The sequence below is a fragment of the Garra rufa genome, chromosome 1, assembly GCF_049309525.1.
Source record: "Garra rufa chromosome 1, GarRuf1.0, whole genome shotgun sequence".
Classification (NCBI taxonomy): domain Eukaryota; kingdom Metazoa; phylum Chordata; class Actinopteri; order Cypriniformes; family Cyprinidae; genus Garra; species Garra rufa.
The window spans coordinates 82985907-83009423 of NC_133361.1; the positions used below are offsets into that span (position 1 = coordinate 82985907).

General features: G+C 37.9%; 2 protein-coding genes and 2 non-coding genes across 4 annotated transcripts in view; all 4 read right to left on the reverse strand.

The window, feature by feature from the left end:
- LOC141339661 (uncharacterized) overlaps positions 1–23517 on the reverse strand; it is a 353139-nt gene that overhangs the window by 295598 nt on the left and 34024 nt on the right. The window lies entirely within an intron of this gene.
- On the reverse strand, positions 436–509 carry trnav-cac (transfer RNA valine (anticodon CAC)). The gene has a single exon. It is a non-coding gene; the product is annotated as a tRNA-Val (tRNA).
- trnat-agu (transfer RNA threonine (anticodon AGU)) lies at positions 1785–1858 on the reverse strand. The gene has a single exon. It is a non-coding gene; the product is annotated as a tRNA-Thr (tRNA).
- LOC141342720 (uncharacterized) lies at positions 2926–12117 on the reverse strand. The gene is made up of 3 exons (XM_073847239.1): positions 11987–12117; positions 6562–7606; positions 2926–2998 (listed from the first exon to the last, which is right to left on the reverse strand). Exons 1-3 carry the CDS (start codon positions 12069–12071, stop codon positions 2926–2928), a joined length of 1203 nt encoding a protein of 400 aa, XP_073703340.1. The 5' UTR covers positions 12072–12117.

Genomic DNA, 23517 nt, shown 5'->3' on the forward strand with positions numbered 1-23517 from the left:
CGGGTCAATATTTCCTTAAGATGAAGGCAACATTGCTTTAAGGTTCACGAAAGCTTGCCATCCCATTAATATGGAATTTCATTTCCAATGCCAGCATTATATTACCCTTAAGAAAACCTCACAAGAACACCGCCACATGTTACATTAATACGACAGGGATGGTATTCCTGCATTCATTCAGTATTAGCCCAGTGTGAACACTGAATTTTGATTATACTGTATGTCAAAGGGTGGCCTATGACCGAATGCAATGTCGCTGGATGGGATTTAGGGAATTTACCTGGAAACTCACAGTTTCTCCCGCAATGTCATGTCGTCCACCCTTCAGATGAGCTGTGGCCTTTTTCCCTCAGGCGAAGAAGACAAGCAGGCGGACGGGAACAGAGAAGCCCGCTCTGTCGTGTAAGCGCTCTCAGCTATCAAAAAGCACCACGCTGCCCCGTGTGAGGCTCAAACTCACGACCTTCAGATTGTGAGACTGACGCGCTGCCTAACTGCGCCAACGAGGCCGGCTGGATGACCGCTCTGAAAAGCGAAGCGCTAGCGTGTCGGTGCCTGCCTGCAGGGCGTAGATCCAAAAGCTGCGTTCAGGTCGCAGTCTCCTCTGGAGGTGTGGGTTTGATTCCCACTTTTCTGACAGAACTGTCCTTTGTCCTTTGGCTTCGAATAACAGCTACAGTCTTCAGCGCTTGACAGAACATGTGGAGCTATATTTGAATCGAATCAACATTTGGTTGGGGATTAAGACCGCGTTACGCTAAAGCCCGGGACACACCAACCCGACGCCACCCAACTAGAGCCGAACGTCTTGTCGCCTCTTGTCGGCTGCGTCTGCAGGCGTCTGGGCAATTAAACTGAGCTTGAACACACCGAACTGATGAAACTTGACTACAAACTAGAAGGTGTTTTCTTCGCATGCGTGAGGAGATATACCGTTGCGTACCTGCAGATGGCAGTAGTCTGTATTTTCATTCCAAGAAGAGAACCCCGAAGTAGTGTTGCCTGTGCAAACAAATCAGCGTTTCCGAAGCATTTACTTCATCGCTCACCACAGCGATATTCGGTTTTGTGAAGATGTCTGACAATCAGCAAATGGCCCTGGCACTGTCAGCTCTTGGTTAAGCATTTATTTACATAATAAAAAAGGACTTAAAAGTACACCAGATAATTATTTTTATTATATAATTATTTTCATTTAAAAATTCAGACATTACCATCTGCCAAGCTTATTGTGTCCTGTACATGCATGCTAATGTCATCTGCCAAGCTTATTGTGCCCTGTGCTTGCATGCTTAGCACTAACATTATCACCTGGTCAGGAGCTTTAACCAACCAAGCCACGGCGCCAAACCACATACAAGGCTGTAGGGAGGGTGACTCAGAGGGTCACAACATCCAGAGGCAGGCCAGGTGCTGGTGAGCTTAAAAGATAATGTCTACAAATTTCTACTGCCTGAGGGCAACACTGCACAGTATTAGAGAAAGCCAAAAGCCACAACTCTGGTGGGACTCAAACCCACAACCTTAGAACAGCCTCATCTGGCAGTCTAGAACTCCAATGTTCTATCCATTGCGCCACAGAGCCCAATGTGGGGAAAAGCAGAGCCGCGTGAAGGCTGACCTTCCGGGTCTGTGGCCGCCCAACGCTAAGAGAGCGCGTGCTCTCTCTGCAGGAAGGACAGGCCCTCGGGTCTCTGCATAATTGTAGTGTCGTTTGAAAGGCAGAGGCACTGTAAGGGCCTCAGGTCCAAGGGAGAGCAAAAAGATCCAAGCTGCCGTCTACAAGGCACCGCTGGGATTTGAATCCAGGATCTCCTGTTTACTAGACAGGCGCTTTAACCAACTAAGCCACAGCGCCACCCCGCATGTTAGGTGTGGGGAGGGTGGCTCAGAGGATGCAGGAATCAACAATATGAACTTCCCGCTGCCTCCACTTGATGCGAGACAGTGATTGCCATCCCTCACTCAATTGGCTCTTGGGCATGTTTTGCTACCTTTTAAATATGATTGACATTTTTTTTTTAAATCAACGTACGCTGAGAACAGGAGGCCACAAAATGGTTTCTGCTGTCCGAGGGCAATACTGCGCAGAACGGTCTTAACAAAATGCCAAAAAGCATGACCCTGGTGGTACTCAAACCCACAACCTCATCTGGGAGTCTAGAAATCCAATGCACCACAGAGCCTGTAGGTATGCTAGGCTGGGCTTGTCCGGCTCTGTCAAGTGGCAAGCTGTGTGGGCAGAAAGACAGGTCTGTGCACAATTGAGGGTCAAGTTTTAGTCGACTAAAAGTCTCGTCATTTTAGTCTAGTTTTAGTCAAAAGAAAACTCAAGGTATCTTAGTCAAAGTTTTAGTCGACAAAAAGTCTTTTAATTTTAGTCTAGTTTTAGTCAAAAAAGAACTAAATATATTTTAGTCTAGGTTTAGTCAAAAAATTGTAGTCTTTTTTTAAAACAACACATTATTACTGAGATTATTACTGATACACATTTCAATAAAAAAATTGTTTCACATATCTCAAACATTGGTTAAATGTCATAATTACCTGACAAAATACACTTGTTGAATGATTTTTGTTGAATGCAAATGTTAAACGTGTCTGGTTTTCAATTTCTGATTTAGGAGACACATTCACAAATGATTAACCCTTTCAGTGGTGAGTTTAAAATATTCTAGCGGACCCCTGAGAGTGAGTTTTTTTTAAGCGACCGTTATTTTAGAACGTTCTTCCTTATTGTTTCCATGGCGACGCATCAAGCTTGTCACGTGACACAACACAGACACAATAACACTGTATGACAGATAGATCGCTTTTATTTCGTTTTTCCTTTTTTATCCAGAATACTCACACACTTGCTTACCATGCCATGAACTATCTAATATTCCGATTCACAAATATGTGTGAATTAGTGTGTTTCATCGTTTAAAACCCTATATAAATGATCTGGATCGTAATCTGTAACGTGAGATGGGCGCGGCCATGTTTGTTCGCGCTGCTGTTCAGAGAGTCCTGTCAGCCGTATTTACAGCACATATACATTCATACGTTTCTCCCGAAATACATGCAAGTAAGTGGCTGGTGAACTAGAAGAGGAATAGAGTGAACTTTTTAGTTACTAAGCCTATGTGTATGTGACATGAATAAAACACATCGGCAAATTATATTTGAATAGATTGTTATTTTCTGCTTCCATAGACCTATGTGTGTATTTTACAAACTCTAAATGTCTCCTTTTACTAGTACTTATGTGTATTTAAATGTCTGAAACCTAAAATAAGCGTTATGTGGTTAAAACACTGCATAGTTGTGATTATATGACAAGCGCAGAGCTCGTCCGTCTCTGGCTCAGCGCCAGCCAGCGCGCCAAAGCGCAGTTTGAATATTTTAAAGCCGTAACAGCTGATGAAAAAGCAGAGACGATTGTAGACGAAAATGAAGAGAGATTTTATCTTAGTTTTTATTTTATGCAAAACATTTTCGTCTCTCTTTTTTCGTCAACAATAATGCATGTTAATTTAGTGTTAGTCAGCGTTTTTGGACAGTGGTGCAGTCTTGTCATCGCCTCGTCTTAGTCATGAAAAAAAGGTTGTTGAAGAACATATTTCGTCTCGTCTCGTCTGACGAAATTAACACTACGGTAAACACTGGACTATGTTGGCTGGAGTCTCTATTTTCACGTTCCGTACAATAGAATCGGCAATTACTAGAGCACTTTCATCAGGTTTCTCAGTGGGTGCTTCACTGAGTGTGGAGAACCTGTTTGATGTTCTGATCGGAACGGAAGAGCGGTGTTTTGACCCACGACTATGCCGTCTCACAGTCACCCAGTTGCCCTGCTACACGGGCGTTGTTACCGGAACCGAACAATGTACAGGGCTTTCTGAGCTAGTCGCATCCAAAACCGTATCTAAGGCCCTCACATTCTTACTATCCTCTATTAAAGTTTGGATGCGTGATTCTAGTTATTAAATCTTCTCTGTCAGCCTGACTATATTCCTGCATTTATCACATGTATAAGGCTCACTGCTGACAGAGATAGATAAGCTATACATTAGAGTTGAGCCGGATACTCGGCTGAAACGAGTATCCGGCACGGATAAAGCACTTTTGCCGAGTACGAGTATCATACGAGTAATACGAGTCAATATCTGTGCTCGGATTGAATAAAAATTCTCATTGGGTAGTTTACTGTGTCTGCGTTCTGTGATAGACTAATCACAGCGTCCCTCCCCTACACACATACAGATTTAGGGGCCGTTCACATGTAGCGTCTTTTGAGTGCTCAAATTCGTTATTTTAAATGTAGACGCGCGGCTTGCGCGCGCATAATGGAAGCGAAACAAATCAACTTTTCAGAATGCAGCAAGCGCACCGAAGCTTGGAGCTAGAGCGCAGCTGATGGTTGCTTAGAAACGGCAGATGCTTCCGGAGAGCAAGCGCCCGAGCGCTTTGTTGATAAGGAAGAAAGCGGCGTGCCTAGCGTTTTCCACACGTTTTTAGGCGCGACATGTGAACGGTCCCGCTCTGCTCACACACACACAGAACACTGAGAAGAGAAGAGAACAGCGCGCTCTCTCTCGTTCTCTCCCTCAGTCACTTAGGTTTGCGGGTTTTTTCCGTTAACGTTTAGGGTTTCTTCAGCTTCAGGTTTGTTTTTTACTTTGGTTTGTTTGTAGTACTTACTTAACCAGTAGAGTTTTGGTAAACGCGGGGTTTGTTCAGACGTGGTGCTTGGTAAAAGCGACTCGCGTCTCTGCCTGTCGGAGAATTTTTTTTCTTTTTTAAACAGTCAATTGGCTCTGACCAGTTTTTTTTACTTCACTCACTGAGTGTCTGACACTTTCTTTTTTGTATTTCATAAATTAATAAAAAAATAAAAAAAAGGAAGTAGTGGTATTACAAATTAATTAGTTACACACACACACACACACACACACACACACTCTCTCTCTCTCTCTCTCTCCCTCTCTCTGCCGTTCATCTGAGTTTTTTTTTTTTAAACCTTCTGCTGGTTCGAAGTAGCGGTATAAAAAAAAACTATACTACAAATGAATAAGCTACACACACACACACACACATACCTGGTGTGGGAAAAAAAAGAACCCAAATAAATAGAAAATCAAACTGCTCAAGGTTAAAAAAAGAAAGTTATGTTGAAATGAAAACTCTTGTCCATTACATTTTACTTCATAATTGCAACCGCATGTGTTGTATTCATTGTTGCAAAACTTGTTCTGTATATGGTTCGTTTGTTATCATGATCAAAACCACTGATCTGAAGCTCAATGCTGATGCTGTCATGTAAATAGTTTTCTAATCAGCAATAAATATAACAATTTCTGATCAACCCATATCAATTGCATGCTTAAAATAACATACCGGTTAAAGCCCCGCCCATTTCAAGACAACATGACCAACTTCCAGGTTAAATCCCACCCACTTCCGGGTTAGGCCCCGCCCACTCCGAGTACAGATACAGATAATTCAAATGGTTAACAGATACAGATAATGCTGTACTCGCTCATCCCTACTATACATGTGGCAAGCAGTGCAGACTACAATTGTAGGAGAAGAAGCCATTACTCACCGTGATTGTGGAATGTTTACAACTTACCAACTGTTGTTTTTCGAATTCCTGAAAAAACGGAATGGAACTGGCTAAAGGAGTACTAACGATATTAAACACGAGAGAAAAAACGTGAATAGAACGCAGATGACAAGCTAACTGGCTAACGCAATGCTAAAGATAGTAAACGAGTTAAAAGCGTGAATGGAGTGCGAGTAGAAAGTTAACTGGCTAATGGAATGCTAACGTGCTGCACTCGTGATTATAGAATAAGGCGAACGATCAAATTAGTCAGATTAGTTTAATGGATAAGATCAGAAATTAAGTTAGGCTATATCTATCAATTTAAAACGGCAGAATTAACAATAAGATAGAGAATCCAAAAGAAAACAGAAGCTGCAGGGAGCAACAAACACAGATCACTCTGCAGCAAAGGCAAGGCAAACAGTCATGTATCTCTGATGCTCCTGACACTGAAAATGAGTTGCTCTGGTGTTGGTGATACTTTACTGAACCTTACTGATGAAAAATGACCCATGTTGCTTACCATTGAAGATTCCATTATGAAAACAAATGTACTTACAGCAACCGAGATGGCATGGGCTTGGGCTTAAGACAAACATGACAGACAAACTGATAGGAAGAAAATAGTTCAGGTGAGAAAACAAAACACTCTCAAGTCATCTGTAAGCATTTGGCTTTTATTACATTTCCTCCTATATTCCCATGTTCACACTTAATGGGACCCCAGTTAATACTCCACACCTCCATATTTTATTTCCTATTTGATTGCAACTTAGAATCATTGCTTACATACCATTTTCATTTTATCACTTTATTCCTCTGCTCTTTACTATGACATTTACCATGTATGCTACATCTTCAAGAACTTTTTCACACTTGATCTCATCTGCTTGTTTCAACTCATTTGTTAACACAATTACACCTTTTACACTGATAACATAAACATACAGATCTCTCATGTGTGAAACCTCATGTGGTATTTAAGTGTTGCTTTATTTCTGAAACTCTTTCTGCAGTGACCACATTTAAATGGTTTCTCTCCAGTGTGAACACTTATGTGTCTGTTAAGGTGTCCTTTTTGGTTGAAACTTCTTCCACATTGCTGGCAGGTGAAAGGCTTCTCTCCAGTGTGAATTCTTATGTGGTCTTCAAAGTTTTGTTTATAATTAAACCTCTTTCCGCACTGAGGGCATGTGTAGGGCTGCTCTCCAGAGTGAATTTTCATGTGGTCTTCAAAGTGCTGTTTTTGACTAAAACTCTTTCCACACTCAGAGCATGTGTAGGGTTTCTCTCTATGAGTTCTCATGTGGACTTTAAGGTTTTCATGTTGATCAAAACTCATTCCACACTGATCACACATGTAAGACTGCTCTCCATTGTGAATTCTCATGTGTCTGATAAAGCTTTCTTTTTGAGTGAAACTTACTCCACACTGTTGGCAGGTGAAAAGGCTCTCTCCAGAGTGGACTGTCATGTGGTAATGGAGGTTTCCCTTCCGGTTAAAACTTCTTCCACACTGTTGGCAGGTGTAAGGCTTCTCTCCAGTGTGAACACTCATGTGGCTGTTAAGGGATCCTTTTTGGTTGAAACTTCTTCCACATTGCTGGCAGGTAAAAGGCTTCTCTCCAGTGTGAAGTCTTAAGTGTTCTTCAAAGCGTACTTTATAATTAAACTTCTTTCCACACTGAGGGCATGTGTAGGGTTTCTTAGTGTGAATTCTCATATGGTCTTCAAAGTGTTGTTTTTGATGGAAACTCTGTCCACACTCAGGGCATGTGTAGGGATTCTCTCCAGTGTGACTCCTAACATGTCTTTTAAGACTTGCTCTAAGACTAAAATGCTTTCCACACTGTTGACAGATGAAAGAACTTCTTCCTGTCTTTCGAGTAATTTTTCTTGAGAAAGTCGTTTCAGTCTGTGAACAACTAAAAGATTTTTCTCCATTTATGAAATCATGATCTTTCTCTTCCATTTCATTCAGTACTTCACTTTCCTCTTTCAGTGCCATCAGATCTAAGATGAAAAAAGACAAAAGTTAACCCCAGTTTAAAAACACGAAACACAAAAACACATCAAATTTCAGTTAAATGAGTTAAACAAAGCATATGAAATTTATGCAGAATTCCAGTATAAAAAAGGCACATGGAGGACACAGAACAAAACTGAAAACAAATTTTAATCATGTATTACTGAAGTTCTTCTAAAAGCAGACTCTGGTGTTTTCATAAACATAATGTGTGTTTATTGTAGTGATTGTTAGCATATGCAACTTTTAGCATTGTGTATAATATATTTCTGCCTTGACCATAATTCCCATCGGGTCGCAACTGTATGTAAATTCTAGGGCTGCAACTAACTATTATTTTGATAATCGATTAGTTGGTCGATTAATTTTTCGATTAATCGATTAGTTGGTTAAAAATCACCAATTACTTATTTATTTATTTATTTAAATCACACTATTCCACATTCTGAATGCTATGACAACACAGTGCTTAACAATTTACAAGAATTCACCTGTCGTTATAAAGAGAAAAGACAAATATCTGAAGAAAAACACTCTAACAAGCATAAAATACAGTGTCTCTGCTATTTATTCTGCCGTGTCGGTGTTTAGTGTCCTGCCTACAGCAGCAGCAGCGAGCGCAAGTGCCTTCAGCAGAGTTCCGCGTTCAGATGCACGCAGCAAGATTAAACTGGCCGCAAAGCCCCAGCTAAAGTAATTACCATGAATGTGGCGGGGGAAAAGTAAGGAGATATTCAAATTATTTATTAATAAACTTGTATTTTCTGAGTCAGTGTTGCAAAGATGAAGTTGACGATCCTGACACAACATCTGCTCACTGCTGGACGCGCTTTTATAGCCTAAATGCATCTTTATGGATTAGGCATGTGGCTAATAAAAGAGTTTTGTTTTATTTCATTTTATAGTAATGAAGTAAGAATTTAAAGTAAATTTATGAGCAAAAATTTCACATCATGTCCTGCAAAGCTTTCACTCTACCCACAAACGATTGGATATGCGCCTATTTGTACACATTTATCTAGGTCAAACGATTAAAGTAATATTGTGATATGCTTTCAGTTTTATATATATTTAAGGATTTTAATTTTAATCCTGATGATCTGAGAAGGCTAAATTGATCTGTCTGCCGCTGGGCGCTTTGTCGACTTTAAAAAACAAAAACTTGAATTTCACAAATAAAACATGTTCCAAATATATTTCTAAATTAACTTTATAAAATAAATAAATGAAAATAAATGTAATCACTTTGCTATTAAAAACAGCAGCTGTTCAATGGGGAAGAGAAAGAAAAAAGACAGGTTCCAGTCGGACTCGGGCAGCCTAATTCTGATCAGCTGTGGAGGCTGTTAGGAATTTTTGCAACGAATGTTTGTTTATTAGCATATTTAACAATTATTGAGGCTACTTTCTTATTTAAATGTATTATTTCTTTGATCTATTTTAGCATTTTGTAGGCTGCTTGTTCAACGACGGAGTTGCTAAACACGCACGTTTGTGAATAATGTTTGAGCCTCATTTATTTATATAGGCTATAAACACCGCACCACCGCTGCGGTAAAAATCTGCCACCGTCACAGCTATACAGTTCCTAGCCTTCATAAATGCACTACATGTTGTATTTAAATCTAAATTTAACATTCAACGACTGACATGAATATTTTTGCGCAGAGTAGCCTATTAATTGTCTCACGCCAACACGCTCATTCAGTAAAGATTTAAACTTAACACAGACTGCCAGAATGGACTTTAATGCATAAATGGAAATGCTTGTGTGAATTTGTGACATTTAAAGATAAGGATATGACCGTAAACTGAAAGTTTTCATACGAGATGCAAACGGATCTCAAAGCGCCTCAAGCCATTACATTATTAGCTTCAAGTTTAAAATAAGGAATTCTGATGTTTTGGGCAGCTTGGATCACGTATCTCTCCTGCAGCATCTCAGTCTGTTTCCTCCACTCTTCTTAGATGCATTATGTCTAGACATGCGTCATTCAGTGCTGTAATTTGACGTGATCATCTGAAGTGCACGTGCACTGTGGGTGGACCCGACTAATCGATAATGAGAATCGTTGTCGACGAATTTCATTATCGATAATAATCGATTTTATCGATTAGTTGTTGCAGCCCTAGTAAATTCAGAAGTTAATTCGCTGGTATCTGAAAATTAGTTTTGCCATTAAAATTGTTTTAAATGTCTGAAATGTTGGTGTCAGTTGATAACTTAATATGAAAATGTGGGAAATAAACAGTGGTGCTGACCGTCTCTAACTCAGATAACCTCTGCCTTTGTTCAAAACCCGCTTTGGCCCAAGATATTCAAATGATAAGGCATATGTGAGGTTGATGAATGACAGGCAAATGTTTTTATTTCCTGCCCGTAATTAGGCCCACCTCAAGGACCAGCTGTTAACAAACTGTTCAATATTGACATGGACCCTTTTTTCTGTGACTGACCAAATAATAAAATTTCAGTTGACTAAGTCTCTTCTCAACGACTAACATTTAGTAAACTGTCGCCCGACTTTATTTCGCATACGTCATCATTACATCAGAGCAAGACCATATGCCAGGGCTGCCAACTCTCACGCATTCAGCGTGAGACTCACGCAATTGACACTTTTCACACGCTCTCACGCCACACATCCATTTTCTCACGCAGTCAAAAGCACCCTCAGTTAAAACTGTAATAATAAGATATTGGCTAAAGCTCCAGGGCGTATTTGTGTTTGTGCTCTGGAAATCGCCAAAAGACAACGTGTTTTCGTAGCGCTGAGCAATGTAGCCAATCACAGACATTTATGTTGATCTAGAACGCCGGTGATTGGCCATTGCGTTCTGAATTCACTCACCTCTAAACACCAGATTGTACTTGTGGACTCTCACTGTAAATAAGCGGTTCATTGATAATAAAAGGACTTTTGCGATTAACTGAAGCGACACGTTTTAGTGATTATCAATGAAGGGCTATTGCGCACTCCAAGGCTACGTATAATCCGTTTAGAATTTGAATAAAAGTTTTGTTTTTCGTCCTGCTAACAGCTGTATACCGGTACAAGAAGCAGAATTTCGGGAGTGATAAATCCCTCACGAATGAAGGATTAATTTTCGAATATGAGAAAATATAATTTCTCAGAACAGCAGACTACAGAAAAATATTTGAATTTTCGTGTCAAAATATATATGTTTTTTGTATATGCAATTATTTATAATGACTAAATCTAGGAATTATTTTACTGCACATAACTTTTTACCACAACAAGAAAAGTAAATAGTTTTGCAGCACTGCAACAGTTATTTTACATCATTTTATAATAAAAACACAGTATGACATTTTTATAAATATATTTAAAAATAACAAATAATTTCACAATGCTAGAAGTCAGACCAAATTTTAATAAAAAAAACTGCTCATGCGAACATGTGTGTAGCACCTTTTTTTTTTCTTGATTTAAAATGCAGTGTTTAGTTCTAATTTTCAATTTATTAATATTTTTTTAACTGCAAAAACATTTCATTGCCAGAAAAAAATATATATTTATGGCTGGTAAATTCTCTCAAATCACCAAAAAATGTTGTTTGTATCATGAATAAAATGGCAGATATGACAAAAAGTTTTAGGCCCTGCTTGTAAGTGTAGAAATTACAACAAAAGTATTGTAATTCCCCTACTGTAGAATAAGAGAAAATCACATACTGGTGAAATACTCATTTTTATTTACTTTACAGAATTGTTTTCCAATATTACTGTCGTTGGAATAATAATATAAAATTATTATTATTATTATCATTATTCTTTTTTCAAATTATTTTTTATTCTAATTTAGACTGAGACACTATATCACAACTAATAAGAGGATTAAGTCCCCTTTAAACCTCAAGATCAAGTCAATTCACCAGCTTTTTTCTTTGTTTAGTTTTCACACTGAAACTGTATTGGAGCTCTGAATTGTGAACTCTCAAAGTGCACCAGATAGATGAATTTAACTGTAAAATGTACAAAATTTTCTTACGGGGGAGCATGCCCCCGGACCCCCCTAAAGGCACTGCTGTGGGAATTCTCACTCCAAGCTGAACTCAAAAGTTGGCAGCCCTGCCATATGCACACAACTTTTATTTACCAATTTCATATGAAACATGTTACTCAGTCCTTGCAGTGAACATTAACATTTAAATAGACACAATTCTTTAAATGCTGTTTTTAAATCAGAGCACTAAGATAACTATAAGAATAAATGAAGCTAAAATCCTTTCAAAAAAGCTGCAGGAGGGCAACAAAGAAAAAAAACACCCACCAAAGGAAAATTAATTCAGCAAATGCACAGAACAGTTCATAGGATAGTTCAGCTTTGAGAATGAAAACCAACCTGTTTGTTCCTCAGTATCTTCATGTTTGACTCTGAATGTTTCTTCAATCTTCATGTCTTCAGTCTCCTCTTTAATAAACGCCATCTTTATAATAGTGTGTCACGTGGATCTCAGTTGCTCCACCAGGAGTTTTTTTCTGTTTGGAAACGCCCTGTTTAAGATGAGAGTAATTAACAGAAATATAAAGAAAGAAAAAAATTAAATCTCTGTGTGCATCTCAGTCAGCTCTAGTTCAGTAGTCAGGGCACTAGTAAGGGAATCAGAGTAATAGTTAATGGACTTAAATGATTTGATTTAACAAACACTCAAACCTTTTAACTTTATATTCCGTTTTGATTAACATTTAATGATAAGTATATTACATTTAATCGATTACACACTTTTAAAAATAGCTATTGTATTTAAAGGTTGTCAGTACAACAAAAACATTTTCAATTGTTTGTCAAAGTTGTCATTACTCATGTTTGAGTTTGTTCTCGTTGTTTTTACAGTGTTTTGAGCAGCAGGTCTCTCAGCGAGCCGCGATTCGAAACAGTGAATCATTTTGTGAATCAACCGATTCAATTGACTCGGAGTTTGTTATTCGTGTTTCTGATCTGAATCACTAACAGAGAGAGAAATCAGAAACTGTGTGGATGCGCTTTACTCACAAAATAACGTCCATTATTACATTAGATATTACAATATTACACAAAATAAGTATAAAGTTTAAATCGCATGTAAATCATATATAATAGCTTGAACGTGTATGAATTTAAACACTTTAAACGATTAAGACTACAAACCTTTCTTCAGCTGAAACACTGATGCAGGAGCGCGGAGCAGCCTTATGACGTCACACCACCAGATCAAAATAAAAGTCCTGTTCACGCGCTTCTGTGTCTACAATCCAAATAGTGCATAGATATCTACAGGGTAAAACTTATGTCAATGGTTATGTCATATTTTTTCTTGGTGAAATACATATTAAAGTATATATAAAGAATAAAATTATAAAAAATATTAATTTACAAATATTTACAAATGGTGTTATTTATACTTTTAATTACTTATTTATGCTTTTTTTTTTTTCAAAATCCATGCATTCATTCTTTCATTTATGTATTTATGACAATGTTTATGTCCACAATTGTTTCTTTCCATGTTCATTTAATATTTACTTAATTTCGTATTCATTTCTACATTATGTCTACATTGATTTTTTTACTGACTTATTTACTAAGACATTTATTTAGACCTTTCTTTGTCAGCAAGGGAGAAGCTAAAGATACAGGTTGAGTAGTTGCCACTTTTCTGTCTCTCACAAACCTTCATGCTAAATTTTATTTTAGCTTGTTAGAACTAAATGTGTCTTATAGGCAGTTGAGTGTTGACTGAAACCTACCCTCCACGTGTTGCTGAAAGGAAACCTGAGACAAATTGAAGGAATGACTGAAAATGTAAAGCATGTGAATGTTATGCTAAACTCACTTCCGAAGAGGATTCCAGCATTTTTTTTTTACCACTTCCAAAACAACCCCCTTTAAAAAATTTGGGGCATTTGAGTCCTCAAACATGCATTTAACATGATATGAAACATTTAAAAAAACATTTATATTTTAATTTCAAAAGTGAAGAAACAAATGACTTCAACCGCTACAGCAAAGCAGATCTGGCTTCTTACAAATACTCAATTCCTTAAACACGCCACACAGAGACTAATGTACGTATTCCACTTTCTCCTCCAGACCTAAAGTTTGTTGTACTGAAGACAGTGAGTTGTGTGATTGAAATACACAACTGTGAACATGGGCATATCATTAAAAAAACTGTTATTCCACACTTTCTTTTACAATTAAAAATGACCTTTATTGTGGATATTTCTATGTCTATTAATTATTCACCAAGATTTTACAGCTTGACACATCAGTAAAGGAACTGTTGATAGAAGATGAGAAGTAACCAAATGAACTGAGGGATCAAAAAGGAAGCAAGACCAGTTAAAAAACGGTCTAGGAGTGCTCAAACTGATAAAATCCCAACCAAAAAAAAACAACAGAAACTGCGACAATCTGAAGACATAGAAATGTCAAAACTTAGAAATATCAGCATTCATATAAAAAGCCAAAGCTGGTAAATCTGCTGCTGATAATTCATTCAGAAATGAGCAACTAATAATAAATGGAAACAGTAGAAAATGACTGGGATTTCTTTGTTATCTCCTTACTGGTCCAGACCAGTTACCTCCTGTATGAAGCAAACAGTGATACATAAAAACAATAATACTGCATAAAATACAGAGTAATGTACTGCAAAAACAATACAGTATAAAACACAGTAATGTACTGCATAAACAATATTATTGCACAAAAAACAGTAATATACAATAATTCTGTATAAACAGTATAAAAGTGTCTAAAATGCAACAAGATCCAACTGGTACTGCGGTAACCAATGTCTAGTAACAAAATGAATAAAAAAAAAATGTTTTAAAACACAATAACCATAAATTCAAAAGGCAAATCATGCTAAACAAAAAGGTGCACATCATATAGTTTTCAGTAAGCACTACACTACACAGTTTTGCGAATGAGTCTATTTTTCAGTCTATGCACCTTTACAGAACATGTATTACCTCCAAAGTCATCTCCAATGCAAATCTTTTGAATGACCTCAATGTGCAATGTAGTTTTTGGGGGAAAATCAATATTAAGCACAAGAATCAGCCCGACTAGTAGAGCTACAGCATGGGGGAGGTCTTTGACATCTCTCAGGACAATCTGTTCCTCCAGAACCACAGTAGTCAAAGGCATCATCTCCATCAGTCATTATGAGAATGTCCAGATCCATTCCTGCAGTCACACTGTCTTCAATGTCGGTTTCCTACAGTAATTGTATTATCAAAATATTTAATCAGAATGTCAGTTATTTTATTGAAATATTGTACAACCCAATTTTTTTTTTTGCAGAAAATTACGTAGGGAGGACAAGTATCTTAAGACCCATGCTTGCAATTTACTGTATTCTACATTTAATCATTCTACATAATGTAAAGAAGATTCTATGAAAATATAACCTTGATATATTTAATATTGACTATTTTAACAGTGAAATTAAACTTAAAAAAATGTGGCATTTGTTATCTCATAATTAGATTTCTAATTTTCAATTTCTAAATTTCACAGACAGGGTCATGGTTAAACATATATACACAGACCATTATTTTAAGTAAAGGTATAATATTAACCTGTAAGTCCACCTCTGCTGACTTGAATAAATCTGATGGATCTTTACTGAGGTAATGTGGAAGGCCCTGAAGAAAAAGGTACATTCATTGACATGGAATTCTTAAATAAAAGAAAAAAGCATTGTTAGATTAATTTGTGATAATGACAGGCACATTTTCTAGCTTTAAATGCATTTTTTTATATATAATTACCTATTAAATATGTTGTCCTTTCTGTCAGAGTTACATTTAACCAAACCTAAAACATTTACAAAAATAGACAAATTATTAAACAACAGAAAGGAATTTACTGGAGTACAGGCTTCAATATTACAAAAAGAAGAAAGTAAGATCATTATTGTCGATTTTGTAAAGTAAACTGCAGCAAAAATTTTTTGCATTTTTGTTTTGCATAAATGTGGTCCATCTTGCTTTGATGTAATGCTGACATTTACAAAATAAACTTTCACCCGACTAGGTCTGCCCCATTAATAATCAACTGAATGTTAGTCACAAAGCAGTTTTATTAGTCGGTTAATTGTCCATGATGGACAGATTCGTCTCTGGCGATAATTACAGTTTATTATCAGGTAGGAAATCGAAATGTTCACAACTTCAATCTGGTTTATCTGTATCAAAGGTACATTTCTCTCTAAAGGCACGTCACTGTTCTGTGGAGATGGTGAGTCAGCACTGGCTGACACTGACTTAGAAAATACAGTTTATTAAAAAAAATATTATTTTGTTTATCTTTTTCTGACACATTCATAGCCATTATTTTTGCTGGTGCTGTTTTAAAGCAACTTCATCCCCATGTCTAAAGAACTAATCATTCAGAACGCTAAGAGGCAATGCTGCCATTAATACCAGTAAAACTTGAACATAAGCTGTCAACAGGCCTCAAAGGCATAATAAAAGTTGTCAGTTTGTATAGTACTCATGACCTGATGTGATCTACAGTCGTGGCCAAAAGTTTTGATAATTACATAAATATTGGAAATTGGAAAAGTTGCTGCTTAAGTTTTTTTAATAGCAATTTGCATATACTCCAGAATGTTATGAAGAGTGATCAGAAGAAATTGCATAGTCCTTTTTTGTCATGAAAATTAACTTAAAAAAAATCTTAAAAAAAAAACATTCCACTGCATTGTTAAAAAGGCTTCAGGGCATCCAAGAGAGCCAGGATTGTCTCCTAAAGAGGATTCAGCTGCGGGATCGGAGTGCCACCAGTGCAGAGCTTGCTCAGGAATGGCAGCAGGCAGGTGTGAGCGCATCTGAACGCACAGTGAGGCCAAGACTTTTGGAAGATGGCCTGGTGTAAAGAAGGGCAGCAAAGAAGCCACTTCTCTCCAAAAAAACATCAGGGACAGATTGATCTTCTGCAAAAAATATGGCGAATGGACTGCTGAGGACTGGGGCAAAGTCATATTCTCAGATGAAGCCTCTTTCCGATTGTTTGGGGCATCTGGAAAAAGGCTTGTCCGGAGAAGAAAAGGTGAGCGCTACCATCAGTCCTGTGTCATGCCAACAGTAAAGCATCCTGAGACAATTCATGTGTGAGGTTGCTTCACGAGTTCGCTCTTACATATAATAAACGGTGTAAAAGTTAAGCGTGATTGGCGTGCTGTCCGGGGGAGGGCGTCGAGCTCGGTAGTCATTCCCGAGCCCGGGGCACTCCCCCTGCCCAGGGAGAGGGGTCCGAGCTCGGCATTTGGCCCGAACCCAATAGCGCTCCCCCTAGCTGGAGGTGAAGAGAAAAATAAAAAGGGGGGGTGGGAGGAATGCTGAAATCAGAGATAATTGAAGGTAGGACTGCTTGGTTATTTAAAGGGACTGTAGTGATTGGATAGGGAGTGTGATTGCTGATGGTGAATTGGCTGTGTTAATTATCTGCCCGAGCTCCTCCTGAAATTTGTTGATAAAACATCACTTCTCATCCAAGGGAGTGGGCTCACTCACAATTTTGCCCCAAAACACAGCCATGAATAAAGAATGGTACAATTTCTTCAAACAATTCAACAACAGTTTGGTGAAGAACAAGGGATTTTCCAGCACGATGGAGCACCGTGCCATAAGGCAAAAGTGATAACTAAGTGGCGCAGGGACCAAAACATTGAAATTTGCCTGGAAACTCCCCAGTTCTTAATCCCATTGAGAACATGTGGTCAATCCTCAAGAGGCTGGTGGACAAACAAAAACCCACTAATTCTGACAAACTCCAAGAAGTGATTATGAAAGAATGGGTTGCTATCAGTCAGGATTTGGCCCAGAAGTTGATTGAGAGCATGCCCAGTCGAATTGCAGAGGTCCTAAAAAAGAAGGGCCAACACTGCAAATACTGAGTCTTTGCATACATGTCACGTAAATGTTGATAAAAGAATTTGAAACGTATGAAGTGCTTGTAATTATATTTCAGTACATCACAGAAACAACTGAAACAAAGATCTAAAAGCAGTTGAGCAGCAAACTTTGTAAAAACTAATATTTGTGTCATTCTCAAAACTTTTAGCCACGACTGTAGATATCTTATGATGTAGAATAAGCAATCAATCATCATCGGCAGGCATCACATCTAGTGAGTTCAGAAACTCCAGCACGGTCCTAAAACATCTTTACTGAGCAGCAGAAATTGACATTGAGAAGGGCAGGGTAGATTTGTGCTTTAGAAGATTTCAGATTTCAGGCGACCCTACCCTTAAGATTTACAGTTGTCAATCACTGTTTGGACCTACTATAAATCTTATTTCTAATATATAAAGTTGATCTATTTGTTAAAAAAGTAAACATATGAACATAGAAACTAATGAAGAGCATATAGTTCCTTAAAATAACGACAGTTCACTGGTTTACAAAGCATTATAACCCACAGAACTGAAGTTAAATGGTCCTGACTTGATTCTTGATTTGACTTGTAATGATGTTCAGCACCACGGACAGCAGCCGATCCAGAGCTCAGAGCAGCAGTGGATGTGACGACTACCAAAGCAACAACAGGCTTGACTTGATGGTTACAGTCATGACTTTATTGTTGGTTTACTGCTGCATTTTCAACATCTTAATATGGGGAAATAATAAATAATCAAACTTTGCTACAAATAGTCTTTCATCATTGTATAAAATTATCTAGAAAGTGTCAGCAATATCTAATATGTGTTAACTAACAAGGATTCCAGGTAATTCTGACATGTCTTAAATGTGCGTTCCTGCAGTAATTCTTTATGACATCCCTGAATAAATAAAAACATATATAACACTAAATGTTGTCCAGTTGTCGGGTGTTCACAGGAAACTGTTGTATGGGGTTTCAGATGCACCATATGTCTCATTTGTTTAGTTTTATGCTTTACATAATACACATACTTTTTCAAGTATTGCAATAGCTTTAAATTTGTATGACACTCAAAACTAATGTGATTAGTGCAGTGGCTTGTGGGCCATGCATGGCCTCTGTGACCAGAACCGGGCAGACAGGAATCTCAGGACGACTGGATGGAACCAGCGGAGGCTCTGGAAGACTGAGTGAAGCCAATGGCTCTAAGAGTCCTCCACAGAAGAAAATCATCAGGCATCCATCATCCATAGTAGACTGATTAGCCAATTCGATGAAGTCCATCGCATACTCCTCAATAGTCCGCTCACCCTGCTTGAGACGCATGATCTGTACAGTGGGGTTCGTGCTGGAACCGGTTGACACCATACTCGCTGCTGGATCCTTGTAGCGGCGAAGTCTTCTGTCACAAGGAGGGTCAGAGACGTACGGATCCATTTGCAGCATTTAATGAGAAAAAACAAACACCAAACAAACACTAAGAGGCAGGCAGAAAGAGTAGTCAAACACAGGCAGAAGGTCGGGGCTGGCAGCGAGAATCAAAACACGGGGAGGAGTCCAGGAATCAAACACAGAGAAAACAAACACGGAAAGAAACGCTCGGAAATACTGACCAGATGGAACAATAAGACTTCGCAAGGTGGCTGTGTGTGTGAGTGGCTTAAATGCATGAGAGTCAATGTGTAACAGATGTGTGCAGCAATCAGTGCAGAGGGAAACGAGGAGCAGGTGTGTGCAGTGATTGGTGCAGTGGCTTATGGGGATTGGAGTCCAGAATGTGTGTGCAAGAGTTCATGATGACAGGATCGACCAGATATGTGACACTATGGTTTTACAACAAAAAACATAGTTCAAATATGGTTATTGTAGTAAAACCATGGTTTATTTTGTATTTACTATGGTTTTACAACAAAAAACATAGTTTAACTATGGTTTCTATAGTAAAACCATGGTTTATTTTGTATTTATTATGGTTTTACAACAAAAAACATAGTTTAACTATGGTTACTATAGTAAAACCATGGTTTATTTTGTAGTTATTATGGTTTTACAAAAAAAACATAGTTTAACTATGGTTACTATAGTAAAACCATGGTTTATTTTGTAGTTACTATGGTTTTACAACAAAAAACATAGTTAAACCACGGTAACTATAGTAAAACCATGGTTTATTTTATAGTTACTATGGTTTTACTATAAAAAACTATAGTTAAACCATGGTTCATTTGTAGTTAATATGGTTTTACTTCAAAAACCATAGTTAAACCATGGTTACTACAAAAAAACCATGGTTAATTTTCGTAAGGGATGATAGCTAGACTTTTATACATTTATGTTATATTCAACAAGGGACACTTACCATCAGCAGAAAGTGTTGAAGAATAAAGGGAGCAGGATCTTGGGGATGCTACTGCAAATTGTGGAAATAACATTTAACAAAATGTAATTCTGGACAGGTTGTGAAAAATTACAATGATACTGCGCATGAACAAACATTACCTTAAAATTTAATTTTGCACATACCTTTTTGGCTTTAGAAACAATCATTTTGGGGGCAAATTTGAGGGCTTTGGCAGTGCTGGGAGCTCGTGATGATCATAATCAGATTCCTCAGAATCAGTCTGATCAAATTTTGGATTTCGTCTGTAAATGAGAGCAAGTATAAAGTACTTGGATAGTATAGTGTTAAGTTTCCAATTATCTGAAACAATAAATCTTACTTTCTCTTTCTTTGATGAGCCTCTGGCTCTGTTTCCATGCCTGAGCCCCTTTCAGCCCGAATCAGGCATTCATGGGCCTTGTCATATGTATCTAAAAACATCACAAAAACAGTTTTCAATTTATTGGTTTATGTTTGCAAATTATACATTTAGTGTTTTGATATTCATTTGAAACTCACTTTTTCTCTTTAGTAATTTAAATTGGTGTATCTCCCATGTGTCAGCTAGGCTGTCATCTTCATTTGGAAAATGTACTACTGCAAACATTGAACTGTGAACATAAAACAAAAGGGGTTACTCAGTTTCACAAAATAGTTCACAAGGTTAAAATGTCAACATATCTTATATTATTAACATACAGACCGTTTTACAGAAAACTGCAGGAGATAACACTTTTCCTGGAAAAAAAAGGCAAGAATTTTAAAATCAATTTTGTGCCTCACATCCTACAAATGGAGTAACGGCATCCCAGCAAAGTCCTTTTTGTATGGAAGTAAAACAAACTTCCGTAGCACGTTTGTGGCTTGGGTGAAAAAGAGCTCTTCCTTCATGCCAGAGAGAAGGAAAATGTCTAGCTGTGATGATGGCAGGGGATACTCAAAAAGTTCTCCATGTTCCTCCACCACCAGGTTTTGCACTACAGCAACATCCTTGTTCGTCAGTTGGACACAGTTATTAGTTTATGAGGAAGACAAGGGCAGGAATAACCATCAAAGGCATTTAAGTATGGACATTTAAAGAAATAAGTGAAGCTTCATTCTGTGTTGCAGGTCAGACCTGTTAAATAAACTGGTTTAATTTGTCTCTTTGTCGCCTCTACTATTGCTTTTGGCACTCCTTAGCTCTCCTAAGTTGTTTCCTCCACTGCTTTTGTACACCCTTCTTGACATCCATGCTGTTGATCCAAGGCTTGAAAACAGTGAACAGTCAGCACTCAATGAAACCCTCAGTGATATTCCCTGTAATCTTCCTGAAAAGAAAAAACTCCCAGTCTCTCATCCTGTAGAACTTCATCATCTCTGGATTAGAACATTATACAGACCAGGGGGTGGGTTTTGACTCAGACTGCAGTCTTTAAATATCGCCCTAGCAACTCCATAGACATGCCTTTCCAACCATTTACAGCACCATATATTAAAAAAGATCTAGACTTATCTTGGCAACAGTACACAGTATTGTGAATTCATTCATAACAATAAACTACTTTATTACTTTATTGTTGCTTCAAGTCAGCCTCTGTCGTGGTGTTCTCATAGGTGTTTTTTATTCTGAGGTAAAATTTGTGAGCTAAATGAGTTATTACACTTACGTTATTTGATAATTAATCTAGAAGCTGTTTACGAAGGCATGATGTGCAAGCAGCAAACCGACGGCTTCTCTGAGCTGTCTGTCCAATCAACGTTAAAACTCTGAACATTGCCGGTGCCGGTGTTCGTGTAGTGGAGCAGTCTCTTTAAATTTCTGCGCTGTTGTGATGATGCATGACACGTGACAACATCAATATGGGGGATGTAGTAAAGATCTGGCCATTAAAAATGAGTCTATTTTCACGCGGCAGCCTGCAATTCAGCACGCGTGGCCACGCGTCGGCCTGCAGGGGCTTTTTCAGGGTTTTTTAAAACGTTGTTGCGCTTCATATAATATCCACCAGGTGGCGCAAGGAACAACATTCTGTGGCCAAACCCTGCACAAAGAGGGCTATTTGGATAGTATTTATGTCTGTTGTTTCAGTATTCTGACGCCATAATCGGTAATTCATTCTGTATGTAACGGCAAAGTATTTATAATTTCGTTTCCTTTTTATAAAGTTAATTTTGAAAAAAATTATTGGAGCATTTTTGTCCGTTAAACGTAAGCTTTTTGTTTCTTAAAGACCAAGCGGCAGACAGTGAGTTGACCTATACTCTGTGTTTCAATTTGCCTTCTCAAATCACGAATTGGCTAAAATAAAATCCATAGATGTAAAATAAAGATATAAATAATAATAGATATAAATATGCGCTATATCCAATCGTTTGTGCGAGAGTGCAAAACACATTTTTAGGACATGAAGACTCAAGCTCGATCAGTTAAATTTTTTTTAGTGGAAAATATTTAACCGTTATTTTTTTTTTTTTGTCAGACATGATAAATAAATATGTAGAAAGAATTAAATTACTACTTAACGAAAAAACAAATAGAAAACAAAAACTGTTTTTATTATGTAGCTAGCCCAGATGCATTTCTCTCTAAAGGCGCGCGTCCAACGAGGATATGAGGGGGATTGTTAACTGCATCATCACTGACTCAGAAAACAGTAGTTTCTAAATAAATAATTAAAATATCTCCTTACTATTAGACAGTCATGGTATTTTCTTTTGCCAGTGTTTTTTGGTAAGCTTAATTTAAACACGGAACCCTTCCAAGCTGTGCTGAACGTGCGCTCAATGCTGCTGACAGGACCGTCATGGTAGCCTGGTCTCGTGTTTCCTCCAGCGCTGCAATTTTTTTTTTTAAATCACCACTGACTGTCTAAAATATAATTTTAGCCCGCATTTGATCTTTGACGGACTAAAATGCAGGGCTATAATACGTCTTAAAAGTGGAACATGGAAATATAATGGATGTACTGCGAAAAAAGTTTTATACTCGATTGTTTCCAAATGGTTAAATGTGAGATTCTGGAAATGAGAATTCAATTTAGCGTTATTTAATTTATAATAATGCGATTAAACTCATAATCGCAGCAAGCATAATCGGATTAACATAGGTGGCGCACGCTGATTTTAATCGAAATATACAGGCATGTAAACACCTTAATCGCAGTATTTCTGCTTTGACCAGAGTGCGCATGTGCTCGTGACTTTACACGAAGACATGTGTAACGCCAGGCCAGCAGAGGGAGCCCTTACTCACACTGACTGTTGCTTTTCAATTTAGCGTTATTTAATTTATAATAATGCGATTAAACTCATAATCGCAGCAAGCATAATCGGATTAACATAGGTGGCGCACGCTGATTTTAATCGAAATATACAGGCATGTAAACACCTTAATCGCAGTATTTCTGCTTTGACCAGAGTGCGCATGTGCTCGTGACTTTACACGAAGACGTGTAACGCCAGGCCAGCAGAGGGAGCCCTTACTCACACTGACTGTTGCTTTTCAATTTAGCGTTATTTAATTTATAATAATGCGATTAAACTCATAATCGCAGCAAGCATAATCGGATTAACATAGGTGGCGCACGCTGATTTTAATCGAAATATACAGGCATGTAAACACCTTAATCGCAGT

Coding starts and splice junctions, on each gene's coding strand:
- LOC141342720 (XM_073847239.1), bottom strand. CDS start 12,071: ATGGCGTTTATTAAAGAGGAGACTGAAGACATGAAGATTGAAGAAACA. Junction 7,607..11,986: donor AGATACTGAGGAACAAACAG/GTTGGTTTTCAT, acceptor TTTTCATCTTAG/ATCTGATGGCACTGAAAGAG. Junction 2,999..6,561: donor ACACTTAAATACCACATGAG/GTTTCACACATG, acceptor CTCTCTGAACAG/CAGCGCGAACAAACATGGCC.